Source organism: Triticum aestivum, chromosome 1D (genome assembly GCF_018294505.1).
Source record: "Triticum aestivum cultivar Chinese Spring chromosome 1D, IWGSC CS RefSeq v2.1, whole genome shotgun sequence".
NCBI lineage: Eukaryota > Viridiplantae > Streptophyta > Magnoliopsida > Poales > Poaceae > Triticum > Triticum aestivum.
In genome coordinates, this window is record NC_057796.1 from 238,878,947 (window position 1) to 238,896,711 (window position 17,765).

Sequence of the window (17,765 nt, forward strand, 5' to 3'; positions counted from 1 at the left end):
TTATATTTTTTGCGAGGAAGGAGCCTTGTATTGTATAGGCTATTTTCACTATGTTTTCATGGAAGAAGATGAAAAAAATGAACTCATGCTCTCATTCAAATGTAATAATAGTTGTAGGAAGTGTCCTTCCAACTTTAATCGGTGCCAACCATCCTAATGTGGAGATTACAAATATCAGCGCTACTTCATTAACACAAGCGTTACAACCACATCACTAAACCCCATGGGCTATCATCCCTCAAGCATGGCACTGAACATAGGGTTAGATTTGTCAAAGAAAAAAACCCAAGAAATGGTGACACATGCATTCTCGGGCGACAACGAAAGGCAGCTCATCCTGCCAATGCTGAAGAAGGCTCGCGGGATATAGCCAATGCCCAAAGGAGAAAAAAATGGACGATGATAGGAAGACATTTTCAACTATGAACTTTGGTGACATGTTCAAGGACGGAGCAAGACATTGTCAGAGTCAGGGGCATACATAGGACAACCCATCAAGCTCATTTTCCTTTACACATTTATTATTCATATATATAGTGTGTAACAACCTCAACTCGAAAACATGTGTGTTTTTTCTCAGAAAAATAGGAAAAAGGTGTTTTTTGGCCCCCAAAAATGTGATATTTAGAAAAAAAATTGAGCCCATAAACCACACTTTATTGAATGATAACAAGGTTTACAGGAATAATAAGAGGATCATGGGGATCCCCAAGCCACACATGGCGGCCAGTTTCCAGAGAACTACAAAATTTCGCTAAATTATGAACCTCCTAGTTCAAAGATCGACCCTCGAAAATAAATTCACATTTGGAGAAATCAGCTGAATGCATACGGGGATCCTATACGGCGCGTACCGCGCCCGCGAGAGCCGTGGCGCGTACCCCCCCTCGCCCGCTGCTGTTTCTATGGGCTGGCCCATTTCGGGGTTAAACCCCAACTGGTTTTGGGAAGGTTCTAGAACCTTCCCTGAACCGGGTTTTATGTTTTTCTTTTGGTTTTTCTTTTCCCTTTTCTGTTTTCTTTTCATTTTTTCTTTACTTTTATGTTTTCATTTTTATTCTTGTTTTTCAATTTCTGAAAATCTATTAATTTGCGATTTGTTTCTAAATCGTATTTTTTTGAATGATGAACATTTTTTCCAAAATCGTGGTTTTATTTTTACTAAATCGTTACTCTTAAATCATGAACATTTTTAAAAAACACACGAACATTCTTTTTGAAATCATCAACAATTTTTTAAGAAATTTGTGACCATTCTCTTAAGTCATGAACATGTTTTTCAAATCATGAACATTTTTTTTGAAATAATGAAAATTTTAAAATTAAAGACTACTTTTTTCAAAATCATGAACATTTTTTGCAAATTCGTGAACACTTTTAGAATTAGCGAACACTTTTATGAATCGTGAATTTTTTTCCAAATTCGTGAACTTTTTTTGAATCGTGAACATTTTTCCCAAATTCGTGAACTTTTTTTGAATTAGCGAACATTTGTTTGAATTTTTTAAATTATGAACATTTTTTAAGGTTGTGAATATTTTTTTACAAATTCGTGAACAGTTTTTGAATTTCAGAGCACTTTTCTGTAATCATGATTTACTTATTTTGTGAACATTTTTCAATTTCAGGAACATTTTTTTGAAATCATGAACATTGTTTTAAATTCATGAACATTTTTTAAATTTGTGAAGATCTTTTGCCAAATTCATGAACAATTTTTAAATTACCGAGCATATTTTTGGAAATCATGATTGTTTTATTAAAAATTAGAAATTTTCTGAAATTTAGGACCTTTTGATATCCCGAATTATTGAAAAAAGAAAAAAAGAAAAGAAAAAAAAGAAAAAGGAAACATCCGCAAAAAAACAGGTGGAGTCCCGGCCACACATGGGCCGGCCCAGAAGGGGAGCGGGGGGTGCGCGCCCGCTTCCTTCGCAGCGCGTGCTGCGCCCTATAGGCGCTTCCGAACGCATAGTAGCTCCCGTAATTTCCTTCACAATCGGTGCATGTCATGGGCCAGGATTGCGGGAAAAAGCTTCAAATAATGGGCTACGCTACCTCGTAGTAACCTGTTAAGCCCAAAACTATAAAGAAATGAGGCCTGCTGTTTCTCCCGCACAGCGCTAGAGCCCAACACAGCGTTCCCGAAAAAACCCAAAACCCAACACAACGGCGATAAAGGAAGCTGAGCGCTCCACATCACACGATTGGTGGGTGAGCGATGCGCGCGAGCGGCGGCGCGAGCCCACGACCCGCACCACCGAAGCGCTCCGCCACTCCGACCACCACCAAACTACCAGTACCCGCCTCCTCCTCCCTCGCCATGCCGGCACCTCGCCTCGCCCACCTCCGCCGCCTACTCTCGCTCCACTCTCCGCCTCCCCACCCGCTCGCCCCTAGCCCTGCCCGCCCCCTCCGCCCATCCTTCATCCTCCCCCGCGCCATGGCCGGCGCCGCACAGGCAGGTAAGCTCGCGAACCGGACCGAAACAGAAACTTCCTCTCTGCTCCATTTGGGGACAGCGAATGATGCGGCGGTGCGTGGGGGGTGAGCGCAGGTGCGGCGACGGGGTCGGCGGAGTACGAGGAGGTGCTGGGGTGCCTGGCGTCGCTGATCAAGCAGAAGGTGCGCGCGGACACCGGCAACCGCGGCAACCAGTGGGAGCTCATGGCCAAGTACCTGCAGGTGGTGTTGCTGCGACGGCGGTATGTTCGATTCATCTGTGGCTTGTTCTGTTGTTTCTGATTGCGGTTTGGTTTGGTTTGGTTTGGTTTGGTTTGCAGATACTGGAGCTGGAGGAGCCCATCGCGCGGCTGAAGGTGGTTCACGTCGCCGGGACCAAAGGGAAGGTGAGTACAGCTGGATGCAGCGTTAGGGATGGCGTTGCTGGGTTAAGATTTGAACTGTTCTGGAATTCTGGATGGGTTTAGGCTTGCGGTTTTAGTTTATTGGTAACCAAGCACAGCAATAGTTGTAACTGTATGAACTAGTGTTATCTACATCGTTTGCATTTCAACTCTATTTTCTCGTGAGACGTTGGATTGGCAAGATGACCACATTGCCCCTCTGCCTCTGTCTCAATCTTCCCTGGACGCTGGTGGGGGCACAACCTCGGGCCTTCATCCAAGACTCTACGCAGGTGCCGCACTGTTATATGTTTGGTCGAATGTCTGCAAGGAGCAGAACAGACACATTTTTAGAAATGAAATGACTTCTTAGATGCCGAGGGGATTTCTTTCCTCACTCAAGAGGATATCTTGCATTATTGTGTGTCTTGCAGTGTTTAAGCCAACGGGTAGACAGCCTGCTTCTTTGTTTTGCCGAGGCGACCGAGCCCCCCTCCCCCCTATACTTTTAGAACTTTGTTCCTCTGAATGAATGACAGCGCCCCTACTTTTTTTTCAAAAAAGAAAAGGAAAATAAAACATTGGATTGCCTTTGTTTTTTATGCGTGTCTCATCTGGCTTGAAACACGGAGTAATACAAGTTGGCATCAAGCAGTTTACTTTAGAAACTAACATAATTGCTGAAGTAGCCTTTACCTGAGGCCTTGCTTATTTTAATGAAGTGTTTGTAATTTTGTAGTCTGTGTCGTGTTTCTAGTTGTTTGTGATAATGGACTATGACCTAGTGATATCTAACAATGTAAACAGACTATAGCACTTTCTCATTGTTTTTGTGCGCACTTACTGAGTCTATCCTTTGTAATATTCTTGCAAAGAAAATTTTGCAGCAGAGCGGCTGTTAACTTCTCTGGGCTTTTTATATCCGTCAGGGTTCAACATGCACATTTGCCGAGTCAATTCTTCGATCATGTGGTTTCCGCACTGGACTTTTCACCTCTCCACACTTGATCGATGTCCGTGAGCGGTTTCGGCTTGATGGGTACTTTTCTCTTTGCTGTGATGCTACATTTTTTAAAATGAAGTCTTTAGTTGCTTCTCATTATAATTAGACTTGAGGGAATTACTATTGTTGAGTGACTTATTTAATTCGTCCTATCACTATGCATCATTGTACTTACCTATTACCCTTTTTTTCTGGTGAGGTTACAGGCTGGACATTTCAGAAGAAAAGTTCATTAGGTATTTCTGGTGGTGCTGGAACAAATTGAAGGTAAATATCACCTGTTTTGTTTCATATGATGCCATTGCGGCTGTATCATGTTGAAGTGGGACTATATGAAATAAATACTAGTAGAATCTGCATTATTTCTTTTCGTGAACTTTGATACTTTCCTTAAAACACCCATTAATGTGGTGAATTTTGTTTACGTTTCAGGTCAAAACTGGTGATGATATTCCAATGCCAGCCTACTTTAGGTTCCTTGCGCTGCTAGCATTCAAGATTTTTTCAGATGAGCAGGTTAATACTTTTCGAATACTTATTGTTCGACAAGCTTTCACTCTTGTCATGAATCTAGATAAATACATGTTTGAGCCTTTTCTTATATGTGAATTTTGAAGACTTTCCCATCTAAAGGCTAGATATTGTGGACATTGGCTCATTGTGTATCAGATTATTTGTACGCTTATGCAGATTATTTGTACGCTTATGAAAGAAAATGGCTTTATTTTCTGTAAAAAGGCTGCCAGTACCCACCTCCATTATAATTTTCATCTTCACTCGAACTGTCTGTAGCCTATGTTACTGACGGGTGTCATATGACTGGTAATTTGAACTGTGAAAGGGTCAGTTATCAGGTAGGTTTATTCAAAGGCATCATGATTTTCTAGGTAGATGAGCCTGTGGTATACTTCTCTATTTTCAGAACTGCATTTATGATGGTTTCCTAGAATGTACTCATTTTTTGTGTTGTGTGTTTAAGCAGGTGGATGTAGCTGTGCTGGAGGTCGGTTTGGGAGGGAAATATGATGCAACAAATGTGGTTTGTGACATTTCTATGATCATTTTGTAGTTAAATAATCCACATTAATATGAAGTGTCTGTATGACATGATCGCCAACCAAAAAGAAAGCTCATACACCAGCACATGTTGTCCTTTTGATACTTCACTTTGGTTCTGATTTTAATACTAAACTTGCATATGTACTTGAGCTGCAAAAAGGCTGGTCGGAGATCACAGTGCAAACTATAGCAGAATGACAGTCATGTAGTTCGTTTAACCTAAGTTCACCTGTAAGATATCTAGAATCTGTTTGGAATGCATACTAAGCTTATCTTTCTTCCTATTTTAGCCCGTTGAGATCACCGTCAACATCTTGACTTAAAAGACTGGAGAGCATAACTGCTGTGAAAATTGAAACTTTTGCAGGTAAAAGCACCTGTAGTTTGTGGGATATCTTCCCTCGGATACGATCACATGGAAATTCTTGGTTAGTCATGAAACTGAATGAAAAAATAAATCCTTTGCATCCGTAGTAAACTGGTTTCATTCATGTTGCCAATGCTTGAGCAGGAAATTCACTTGTAGAAATTGCTGGGGAGAAGGCTGGAATATTGAAGGTTTCTCTCGACCTATTTTTTTTCCTTAACATATTTTTTAGGAGAATGTAACATGTTTGCTTTGCTCCTATCTCCTTCAGCTGACAACTTCTGTAACTAAATTTGACTGTTGTTTTGTACCTGCATGACTTTTTTTTTATCAAAACACAGAAGGGAGTTCCAGCCTATACAGTTCCACAACCAGAGGTGGCAATGTCTGTACTGAAGCAGAGAGCTTCTGAATTGGGTGTATGTTATATTCCGTGCTACACATTCTTTTGGTCGCCTCTCTGCCTGCCACATTCTGATTGCAATGAGCATGACTATAGTTTGGTCCAGTTAATTTATGAAACTTAAATTCATTAAAGGTTTCTATCCGAATAGTTCCACCTTTGGACCCACGGCAATTAGAAGATCAACCTCTTGGGCTGCATGGTGAGCACCAGTACATGAATGCAGGCCTTGCAGTTGCATTGGCTAATACCTGGCTTGAGAGGCAAGGACATTTGGACAGAATACATGTCAAAGATCATGTAAGTACTCCAAACTGGCATTTATTTATTTTCCGCAAAAGGATGTGTTAGGATCAGTTAATCATGTTAGCATGGAGTGCAGGGCACCTTACCAGATCAGTTCATCAAAGGGCTATCAATTGCTTGTTTGCAAGGCCGAGCACAGATTGTCCCAGATCTACAAGTGAGCTCAGAATGTAAGGACACCAGTTGTCCCTTAGTTTTCTATTTGGACGGGGCACATAGCCCAGAAAGTATGGAAATATGCGCAAAGTGGTTTTCCCATGTTACGAAAAAGGATGCAGCACAACCAGGTCCTTTGGAGCAGCCTCGTAGTGGTATCAATTCTAAGAAGGTATGCTATGCCTTGCAGTGGCAGCCTCTCGGATTAAAGCAATGTTTAAATGGTCTCTCTCTCTCACACACACACACATTCTCTTGTGGGATGCTTTCAGATTCTCCTGTTCAATTGCATGTCAGTAAGAGATCCTCAGATATTGCTTCCACGTCTTCTAGATACATGTGCTCAGAAAGGTACGTCAACATAATTCTTTGCTGATGTATTAATAATGATCTTGAACAATGCAACTATTTCATTTTGTAGTTACTAGCAAACATGCCCGTGCGTTGCAACGGGAGGAAAAATCATAGATCTGTAAACAAATTAGCATTGACGATCCCCCTCCTGACCTTCACATACTCTATTTTAACATGGCACTCATCTTCATGTTGCCACTCATCTTCCTTTTCTATGGCCGCTTTCCTGTGTTGCAAAACTCGATGCTCATGTCTTGGAGCCCTTTTGCAGCTCGGACGCCAGCCGCTCCTTTCAACCTCTCAGGATGTTGTATATATTATTATCCATCGTGTCCTTGCTCGGATTACCACCGTAATTCACCTCACTTTTTGTTAACGGTAGCCTGCTCCTAAAGGGCAAGAATAAGAACTCTGTTGTATCGATGCACTGCTCTCAGGTGAGATTGAACACGAAAAAAGGTGCATCAAGGCGTGAATAAGGAAGAAGTCACCTTTGTCGGTTTTCAAATTGAGGACCAACTGTGCTCTGAAAGTGAGAGAAGAGATGTTTACTCCGTCATTTTGATCCGCGGCAGAATAAAACAAACATGGAATAAATTCGCAGCACAGGATGATGTTTAATTAAACATCTTAAATAGCATCATGATTACCTGGGAATTGGTAACACCTTCTTTTGACAACTCACACGACTTGCCCGGTATTTAAGGAGAGTGTGATCAAATGGTGAAACAGAAAATCATATGTACGACTCAACCGAAGTGCAGTTGATTTGCATAATAGAATTGTACTATATCCACATGTACATGCTTCGAAATGAGATGAACGATATGCCCAATAATTTAATCAAACTGACAAAACTGAACCGATCAATTATGATAAAATTACTCATTACTCCATTGGCTAATACGTCATTGTTGCCCCACTCAAACGGGACACCAGGTTGCGGGTTGATCAAACCAGTCTCAGACTATAGTTGAACCAAATACAAAAAATGTATCTATCTAAATAGGATCTTAAAATATAATAGCATATGCAAAAATCTGCATGCATAGTTAGTCTAACAAATATATCTCTCTATATGTACCACTAGCACATATGCCCGTGTGTTGCAACGGGAAAAATTGATGTTTCGTGCAAGCATAATGTCCCACAACACCGGATTCACTATGAAGAACATGCTGCAACGCAGCATCCTTCTACAAAATGAACATAAAAAAATACGATGCAGTTTAGCCGTGTTCATAGTTTCTTTGCCGGGCATAATCTCCCACTGGTTCCATTTAAGTATAATTCTTCTTTTAATTACCATGACGTCCTCACCCGTTTTAGTCGGGAATCAAATCCTTCCTTTTCTAATTTAGTAGCCCCAACACATTGAAGCCTACAGATCCTTCCTTTTAATTACCCTACCTTTTTACCTCAAGTTCTTCCTTTAATTAGCCTCATCTATTTGAATATTCTAGTTATTAAGACCACAATCTTTCTTTTAATTATTCCACCGGTTTACCTGTAATCCTTTCTTTAATTAGCCACATCCGTTTAAATATTTTATTTAAGCCCACAATCCTTCCTTTAATTAGCTCATTCGCTTAATTAGCTCGCCCTAAACATGAGGACTTAGTAAATGTGAATGGCGCATAGGTCGTTGGTTGTTACATCAAAGATCCAGACAAGAGGTCCTGTGTTCAATTCCCACAATGTTGATTTATTTTGACCCAATTATTTTTCGCGGTCTCTATGAAAACCCATAAAAGGCCCATCAACATACAAGTACCTGGCCCAGATCGCTTAGCCTGTGTACGAGCCAACAGTATGAAACTTTAGCGTGCACTCAAACCAAACGAAAAGAACTAAACCAAACCAAGAATACCTGTTCCCTTTAATAGTAGGTATAGATAGATACAGATATAGATATGAGTGCTGCTTAAAATATTAAATGTCAGATTCATGAATCTTTCCCTCCTTCCTTCAACTCAAAACCATGAATATTTAGCCTGTATGTGTAGATTCAAGAATCATACAATTCTAAGTTCTAATTAACAAATGGATCGCCACCGAGTTCTCAACTCTCCCCTAAAAAAAGACACCCATATGAAAAAAGAATAAAGAAGATACTTCAGTTATATTTCCCATGAGCTTTCTTCTTCTTCTTCTTCTTCTTCTTCTTCTTCTATGTTCTATCTCATTTCTGCATTCTGATTTCTGTTTGGATTTATAAGAGGGACTGCCAAATCAGTTTACCGAACAATCCTTATTATTTACATTCTCTGTTTGCCATGTCTGAGTCTGGCATCTGCCGGGCGTACCGCGCCGGGCTGCACAATTAGCCAAAAAATTAGCCGCATACAGTGATGCCTTTAATCTTCATATAAAATTTCTTTCCTTCTTTTAATTCCCCCTGAACAAGGGGGATGTTCAGAGTTGTACTAATTACCGTGGAATTAAGCTGATGAGCCATACAATGAAGCTATGGGAGAGAGTCATTGAGCACCGCTTAAGAAGAATGACAAGCGTGACCAAAAATCAGTTTGGTTTCATGCCTGGAGGTCGACCATGGAAGCCATTTTCTTGGTACGACAACTTATGGAGAGATATAGGGAGCAAAAGAAGGACTTGCATATGGTGTTCATTGACTTGGAGAAGGCCTATGATAAGATACCGCGGAATGTCATGTGGTGGGCCTTGGAGTCCCAGCAAAGTACATTACCCTCATCAAGGACATGTACGATAATGTTGTGACAAGTGTTCGAACAAGTGATGTCGACACTGATGACTTCCCGATTAAGATAGGACTGCATCAGGGGTCAGCTTTGAGCCCTTATCTTTTTGCATTGGTGATGGATGAGGTCACAAGGGATATACAAGGAGATATCCCATGGTGTATGCTCTTTGCGGATAATGTGGTGCTAGTTGACGATAGTCGGACGGGGGTAAATAAGAAGTTAGAGTTATGGAGACAAACCTTGGAATCGAAAGGGTTTAGGCTTAGTAGAACTAAAACCGAGTACATATGATGTGCGGTTTCAGTACTACTAGGTGTGAGGAGGAGGAGGTTAGCCTTGATGGCCAGGTGGTACCTCGGAAGGACACCTTTCGGTATTTGGGGTCAATGCTGCAGGAGGATGGGGGTATTGATGAAGATGTGAACCATCGAATCAAAGCCGGATGGATGAAGTGGCGCCAAGCTTTTGGCATTCTCTGTGACAAGAGAGTGCCACAAAAGCTAAAAGGCAAGTTCTACAGGACGGCGGTTCGACCCGCAATGTTGTATGGCGCTGAGTGTTGGCCGACTAAAAGGCGATATGTTCAACAGTTAGGTGTGGCGCAGATGTGTATGTTGAGATGGATGTGTGGCCACACGAGGAAAGATCGAGTTCGGGATGATGATACACGAGATAGAGTTGGGGTAGCACCAATTGAAGAGAAGCTTGTCCAACATCGTCTGAGATGGTTTGGGCATATTCAGCGCAGGCCTCCAGAAGCTCCAGTGCATAGCGGACGGCTAAAGCATCCGGAGAATGTCAAGAGAGGGCGGGGTAGACCGAATTTGACATGGGAGGAGTCCGTTAAGATAGACCTGAAGGATTGGAGTATCACCAAAGAGCTAGCTAACCAAAGAGCTAGCTATGGACAGGGGTGCGTGAAAGCTTGCTATCCATGTGCCAGGGCCATGAGTTGGTTGCGAGATCTTATGGGTTTCACCTCTAACCTACCCCAACTTGTTTGGGACTAAAGGCTTTGTTGTTGTTGTTTTAATTCCCCCTGCCTTTAATTAGCCACCAGTGATCGCTGGGTTGTTTCTTGCCTCGCTGATGGACAGTGGAGATCCCAGTCGCTCTCAGATGGCCGCCTAATTGCTGGCTCGTTTCTCGCCTTGCTAGAGGGACGGGACACAAACTTTTTGTATGCTGAAATTGGAATCCTGTTCAGGCCAGTTAGTCTGGTTCGAATCTTGGGCACATCACGTCCCTGTTCGTGCTCACAATACTGAAATTCATGAGTTCCCACAAAGCTGGTTTGAGTGTGCACGCACGTCCATCCTATGGAATATATTTCTTGCAGTCCGTCCACATTTCATGACATTAAATCCGTTCCCTTTTTAATAGCTCCAAGACACAGCCCACAAATTCCATTTCGTTTCCTTAGATGCACACCTTTCCTTTTTAATAGCCCCACATGACAGCCCACAATTTCTGTTTAACGATCAGAATCTCTACAGCCCATAATTCATCTCGTCCATCCTCCCTGTTGTTGTCAAGGCGCCTTGCTGATGTGAATTTGCAATCCTATATAAACTGGTCCTTATGTGTCTTCAGGAGCGAGGTGGTATTATTAACAGTAAATATGAACAGCTGAGTTGGTTGGTGCAGATGTCTTGCGACTCGTATACTTCAAGTCACGAGTTTGATCCCCCAGCGCGGCAATTTTTTTTGTGTGGACGGTCCATACGAAAAGGCCCATCTGTGGCCCAGTAGCGCAGACCGGGCTAGGCGCATGATTTTTTGCCGTACGATCCCCCAGCCGTAGCTACTCTTTTCACGAGGCTCACATATTCATGACGGAGTGCGGGTTGGTTAAAAAAATACAGGGTCCTTTTTATAAATATTAATGACGGGACGAAACCAAGAATATCACCTTGCTTTATACAGGATCACTCAGCGTGTTTGGAGGAAACAAATTTCTACTAGAGCAATGGTTTGCTTTTACCTTTTGCTTTTATTTTAGCTATGGCTTTTGTAAATAAGCTTGTACTCCTTGTTTTTTTCAGTTAATGAAATGGGCAGAGTCCCCGCTTTTAACGTCAAAGAGAAGTTGTTCATTTGCGTGGCATGTAGATAATCTGTCTTGTATTTCCTTAATTGCTTGTGTGGTTGAATGAACTACCAGCAAGCTGAGGACTGCCTGAAGTCACTGGCTAATTTTCTTTGTGCTTACTTTTCAAAATGAACAATATACTCGTACTGTAAGTTGAGTGGATGCTTTCATTGCTCTTCTATAATGACAAGTTATTTTGCCCAGGCCTCTGCTTTGACCAGGCCTTATTTGTGCCAAACCAATCGCAATATAACAAGCTTGGTTCGCATGCATCACCACCTCCAGGGAGAGAGCAAATTGATTTGTCATGGCAGTTGTCGCTCCAAACAGTCTGGGAAGACTTGCTTCGCGGCAAGAAAGGTATACTAAAAATTCGTCGCAGTTAGTTCTCAAACTGGGTTGTACTGTCAACACGACCATTTGAGTTAAAGATGATTGATGAACTTCAATGGGAACAATGCAGGTCTAAATGGCACAAGTTCTAGCGGGGCTAGTTTAGTTTTTGAATCTCTTCCATCAGCAATTAAGTGGCTAAGGGAAACTTCTCAACAAAACCAATCTACTTCATGCCAGGTAATTTTTTTGGGCATATTTGATTATTTTCAGTGATGTTCTCTGAAATGTCTCATAGCAGTACTACATTATGTCATGCGATGACTGGAATATTTCACCCAGCCATCCATATCTAGCTACCCCCCTCTAGGCATTGTAGGATCTGTTATCACTTATCCTTTACTGACCCTCATTCACACATGTATGTAATTGTCTTGTCTTTTTGGCATATATTCTTCTTCTACTCGTTCAATTCACGCCGTGGTGGATGTCCGTCGTTTACGGCCCCCAAGAGGACGAGGAAAAGATCGCCTTTCTGCAGGAGATCCGCGATATACGCGCGGACTGCCCCGGGCCGTGGATGCTTTGCGGTGACTTCAACTTGATCTTACGCGATGAAGACAAGAATAACGGCAACCTGAATCGCCGCATGATGGGAAGATTCCGCCGCCTCGTCAACGACCTCGCGCTCAAGGAGGTATACCTCAATGGCAGACGATTCACGTGGTCCAACGAGCAAACTCCGCCCACCCTGGTGCACCTGGACCGCGTGTTTTGCACCGTGGACTGGGAGGACGCGCATGGTGACTGCCACTTGAGATGCCTCGCCTCCGTCGTGTCTGACCATTGCCCGCTCCTCCTCGACTGCGCGCCCACGCATGTAGCGCATCGGAGGTTCCATTTTGAGGATTTCTGGCTCCGGCTCGACGGATTCCACGACACGGTTGCCGCGGCTTGGGGATCGGTGCTCGACCCGGACCCTTTCCGGCGTCTCATGCTGCGCCTTCAGAGCACTGCCCGCGCACTGACGAGTTGGAGCGCCAAGTCCAAGGGTTGCATTCGTGACAAGATGGCCATCTCCCGCGAGCTCATATCGCGTTTTGACAAAACCCAGGAAGACCGCACGCTCTCTCCCCCGGAAGGTTGGCTGCGAAAACAGCTCAAGATCTCATACTTGGGGCTGGCTTCTCTCGAGCGCACGATCGCGAGGCAGCGAGCGCGGATCACCACGCTCAAGGACGCCGATGCTAACACAGCCTTCTTCCACCGGCAATGTTCATTCCGCCGACAGAAGAATCACATATTCAGCCTTGTGGTCGAAGGACAAGTGATCACTGATCAGGAGGGAATGGCCCAAGCGGCCTTCACGTACTTTGACGATCTCCTTGGCTCCTCCGCCGCCCGCAACCACATGCTGGATCTATCGCAGATCATCGAGCCCCATGACCTGACTGACCTCGAGGCACCTTTCAGCCCGGAGGAGATTTGGGACGCCGTCAAGCGCCTCCCGGCCCGCAAAGCGCCGGGGCCGGACGGATTTACCGCGGAATTTTTGCGGGCCTGCTGGAGCATCATCAAGCAAGACTTCTTCGACGTCTTCCAGCAGCTCTTTGAGCTGCGCGGTCGTGGACTCAGCAAGCTCAACCAGGCCCTCTTGACATTACTCCCAAAGCGAGCAGACGCGTGCCAACTCCGTGACTACCGGACAATATGCCTCATTCACCTTGTGGCGAAGATCTTCGCGAAGGTGCTATCGCTCCGCCTAGCGCCCAGATTGGGAGACATGGTTAGCCGCAACCAGAACGCTTTCATCCCGGGACGGAGCCTGCACGACAACTTTGTCCTCGTCAAGCAATCGATGAAGCTGCTGCACCAACTTGGGGCTCCGAGAGTGATGCTCAAGCTAGACCTAACGCGCGCCTTCGACTCCCTATCCTGGCCCTTCCTTTTCGAGGCTCTTGGCCAATACGGATTCGGACCTCGCTTCAGGGAGTGGCTCGCGATCTTGCTTTCATCTTCGAGCACTCGGATCATGATCAATGGTGAGCCGGGACCGCCAGTTTGGCATCGCTGCGGGCTGCGCCAGGGCGACCCCGTATCCCCGCAGCTCTTCGTGCTCGCCGTGGACGTCCTTGGGCGCCTGATCAGCCGCGCCCACGACGCCGGCATCTTGCAGCGGCTGCACCCCCGACGAGACATTCCGGCCATATCCCTGTACGCCGATGACGTGATGCTATTCTGCCACGCCACGCACGGCGACGTGGAGGCCGTCTGCGCTATCCTGGCCCTATTCAGTGAAGCAAGCGGCCTCCGCGTGAACTATGCCAAAAGCTCCGCCACTACCCTCAATGGCGACCCCGAGGCGGATGCAACAATTGATCAGGTGGGATGCGCGAAAGCGGGGCTGCCCATTACTTATCTTGGCATCCTGCTCACGCTACGCCGCCCCTCAGCTGCCCAACTACAACCCCTCGTTGACTCGGTGGCTGCTCGGCTCCCCACATGGAAAGCATGGCTCATGAACAAAACCGGGCGGCTGGCTTTGGTCAAATCGGTGCTTGCTGCGATTCCGATACATCAACTGCTCGCGTTTGCGCCGCCCAAGAAGACCTTGAGACAGCTCGAAAAGATCCAGCGCGGCTTTTTGTGGGCTGGGCGCGCTGTTGCTAATGGCGGACACTGCCACGTCAACTGGCGACGTGTGTGCCGTCCGCTCGAGTACGGCGGGCTCGGGGTCCAGGACCTGGAGCATGCTGGCCTCGCGCTGCGCCTGCGCTGGATGTGGTTCTCCCACACGGACGACGGCCGCGCGAACACGGACGACGGCCGCGCATGGCGAGGCCTCGACCTCCAGTTTTCCCGCGAGGAGCGCGCGTTGTTCTTCGCATCGACGACCATGGAGCTTGGCGATGGACTGACGGCACTGTTTTGGGATGACCGATGGCTCAACGGTCAGTCCGTGCGTGAACTCGCACCGGCACTCTACCAATGCATTCCCAAACGGCGATGCAAGTCAAGAACGGTGGCCGCAGGCCTAGCGGGCAACTTTTGGGCTCGTGACATTCAAGGAGTGATAGGGATCCATGAGATTGGCCAATATCTCAGACTTTGGCAAGCCGTGCAGCACATCAGCCTATCAAACCGGCCTGACCGAATGCTCTGGAGATGGACGGCTAGTGGCACCTATACGGCACGGTCTTGCTACGCTGCAACCTTCCACGGATCCATGAAATGCCCCTCCTGGAAGCTTACCTGGAAGAGCTGGGCACCGCGCCGCGTCCATTTCTTTCACTGGTTGGCCAGCCAGGACCGGTGTTGGACAGCGTGCAGCACCATCCACGATGCCTCCTTTGTGATCAGGCCCCAGAGTCGATGTGGCACCTGCTCCTAGAATGCCCGTTTACGCGGCAAACCTGGCACGACGTGCTGGCTTGGGCGAGGATACCTTCACAACCGCCAAGCAATGAGCCCACCCTCCCGGACTGGTGGCAACGAACGAAAGGGCAGACCCCACATGCGCTACGGAAAGGCCTGCAATCCATCGCCATGCTCGTCCCTTGGATGATCTGGAAACAGCGCAATGAGTGCGTCTTCGAGAATGCGCGCCCCTCGGTTACCACACTCGTAGATAGGATTAAGGCCGAAGCCAAATGTTGGGCACAAGCTGGCTCACTGGGTCTCAGGGTAGTCCTTCCCACTAACTGGGATGTTCACTGATAGGGTGCTAATCCATGTAACCACCACCTCCTAGGAGGTTTGTATCTTCTCATCTTTTCAATGAAATGAAATGCAAAGAGTCCTTTGTGTTTTCTCGAAAAAAATAAAATTTATTACACTGGTGTTTTTGTTTGCTTTTATATTTGTTCATTTCTGCTAATCCATGACTAAGAACATGTGTTATGTATCTGTATTTATTCTCTTGCAAGTTGCAACTTCTTTCCTACTCGATGCTTATAGGTTTGTTTTTGTGTACTGAATCAGGTCTTGGTTACTGGCTCCCTTCATCTCGTTGGTGATGTCTTAAGATTGATTAAGACCTGATTCTCCTTGCGTCCCGTTGGTGATGTCTCGAGATTTCTCAAGTAAATTTGGTTGGAATACAAGGTTCAGATTGAAGTGTCTGTTTACTAGACCACCATACACCGGAGCCTATCGTTTTTTATGATTGGCATCCACAATACAACTACCTGGCTGAAGAATGGGAGACTTAAAGGCCTTTTTATTCTGACGTGGACTAGGCGCAAACATGTTGTACTACCTCATTTTTTGTTTCTGCCTATGTGGGCGCTTGTACAACACTGTAGCCCATTTTTGTTCAAATATATTTGCTCTGCTTTGGAGTGTACAAACAGCGAACTATATTATGATATGGATAACCATGCAAATTTTCAAACTTGGAATAACAATGTTTTCCAAGCTTCGATTTCTTCAAAAATTATTGTGTCAAATCCGAATATCCTTCATACCGGCATTCCTTGTTGGAAGATAGAGAACAGACTGACTAATTGTCAGGTAATTTTCCTGCACATCCATCGTAACTTTACTTTGCATTGAAGCAGACAGGACTGACAGGTCACTCTTTTGCAGAACAAATTCTTGGGACTGAAGCTAGATCAGAGGTATCCTGATTGCTTGTTGGTTTGTGGCTCTGAGAAAACAGAGTATGTACATAATGTGAATACAAATTGGTAATGTTTCACCTTCATTTCTTTTGTTTCTCCAGTTCATAGACTAAAGCTAGTAGCAACTTAACTGTTCATTTATATAATTCTAGGAGTTATCTTTTTGCGCCTTGAATTTTTATATAAGCTTTTTGCTGCATCGTTTCTTTGTTTCTGAAAAGCGGTTCGGGTTCAAGGCCAAACAAGGTCTTGGCGTTTATTCATTGTATATTCAAGTGCATGTTATTTGATATTTATCATATGTGCTGTAAACGAGCATGTTTTTTCTGGTTATATTGAGAATGCATGTGTGTCTTTCTGGGTGCACTAAGAATAGATTTAACATCGACCACCTTCTTCGTCCAAGAAAAACTTGACCGATAGATAACAATGCCTTCTAATTTCGCAATACTTCTCCCTATGTCTTGGACTATTGTTAGTATTTAGTTATCTTTGGACACTAAATATAGTTGACCACTTTGTATAGGAGAATAACCACAAATTAGAACCGTGCAAGGAGTAATCTCCAAAGTTAGCATTATGACGTGGCACATCTATTCTCATCTCTGACCTTTTCCTGTGGCTTGGTGTTAGAGCCTAGCCTTTTCTATTTTTCCTTCTGCCTCTCCCAAATCCGGTTTCAGGCATTCATTTAAAGCCTTCCACTGCTTCTGGGTCCAACCTCTCTTTGGCTTTCATCTGCTTCTATTAGGTCGCAGATCGAGAGCCGAAGACAGGTTATCTTGATAGCATTAGAAGGCTTGAGCCAGACAACTCTTGTCAGCAACTGAGTGGCATATTTCGCTAGGTTTCACCACCAAGAATATCAAGATGACATTCTATGGTACACAGGACAAGTGCAAGGCTTGTGACAAGACCGTTCATTTCATTGACCTCCTTACTGCGGATGGCATTCCCTACCACAAGTATTGCTTCAAATGCAGCCATTGCAAAGGCACTCTTTCGGTAATGCCCCCTTCTTGACATTTGCTGTCGGATGCATCAGTTTCTCACATCCCTTTGCTCTGTGATCTTCTGAATTATGTCATGTGCATGAGCTCACGTTGAACTGCACTATTTCTAGATGTGCAGCTACTCCTCCATGGATGGAGTTCTTTTCTGCAAGACTCATTTTGAGCAGCTTTTCAAGGAAACAGGCAGCTTCAAGAAAAACTTCCCCACATGTAAGTTTGTCCTGCATTGCTCTTCCCGCTGTTGTTTTGTTTGCAATTACAACAGAAATCTCATCACATTGTACTTGTTCTTTTTTTTTTGTTCAGGCGCAAAGGCAAATAATGAGCAGGTATTGCTTTCTCGCCATTCTGTGGGCCACACTTATATTTGTTGTGAAATGATTATGAAAAAATATATATTGCAGCCTGATAGGTTATCCTTTGCTGCTGATTTAATACGAGTATTTCGTAGAGTACAATCAGCAATATCATTATTTCCCAATTTGTCA

At 44.7% G+C, this 17,765-nt stretch overlaps 1 protein-coding gene across 3 annotated transcripts; it reads left to right on the top strand.

The window, feature by feature from the left end:
• The first annotated feature begins 2,195 nt into the window (after nt 1-2,195).
• LOC123181205 (folylpolyglutamate synthase) lies at nt 2,196-16,058 on the top strand. 3 transcript variants are annotated; one of them, XM_044593460.1, is made up of 16 exons: nt 2,196-2,465; nt 2,558-2,685; nt 2,784-2,849; nt 3,776-3,885; nt 4,056-4,116; nt 4,282-4,365; nt 4,832-4,888; nt 5,276-5,336; nt 5,420-5,466; nt 5,617-5,694; nt 5,814-5,978; nt 6,061-6,312; nt 6,413-6,491; nt 11,514-11,669; nt 11,773-11,882; nt 15,624-16,058. In XM_044593460.1, exons 1-16 carry the CDS (start codon nt 2,222-2,224, stop codon nt 15,681-15,683), a joined length of 1,758 nt encoding a protein of 585 aa, XP_044449395.1. In that variant the 5' UTR covers nt 2,196-2,221; the 3' UTR covers nt 15,684-16,058. The 3 variants fall into 3 exon arrangements, with proteins under 3 accessions (XP_044449395.1, XP_044449396.1, XP_044449397.1); XM_044593461.1 differs by lacking the exons at nt 11,514-11,669; nt 11,773-11,882; nt 15,624-16,058 and adding an exon at nt 6,766-8,979; XM_044593462.1 differs by lacking the exons at nt 2,196-2,465; nt 2,558-2,685; nt 2,784-2,849 and adding an exon at nt 2,870-3,139.
• Nucleotides 16,059-17,765: the final 1,707 nt, after the last annotated feature.

What these genes read in the sequence shown, in the direction of transcription:
- LOC123181205 (XM_044593460.1), top strand. Translation starts at nt 2,222, where the DNA reads ATGCGCGCGAGCGGCGGCGCGAGCCCACGACCCGCACCACCGAAGCGC. An exon ending in GAATACATGTCAAAGATCAT is followed by an intron (nt 5,979 to 6,060) that starts GTAAGTACTCCA and finishes CATGGAGTGCAG; the next exon opens with GGCACCTTACCAGATCAGTT. An exon ending in ACCAATCTACTTCATGCCAG is followed by an intron (nt 11,883 to 15,623) that starts GTAATTTTTTTG and finishes GTACTGAATCAG; the next exon opens with GTCTTGGTTACTGGCTCCCT.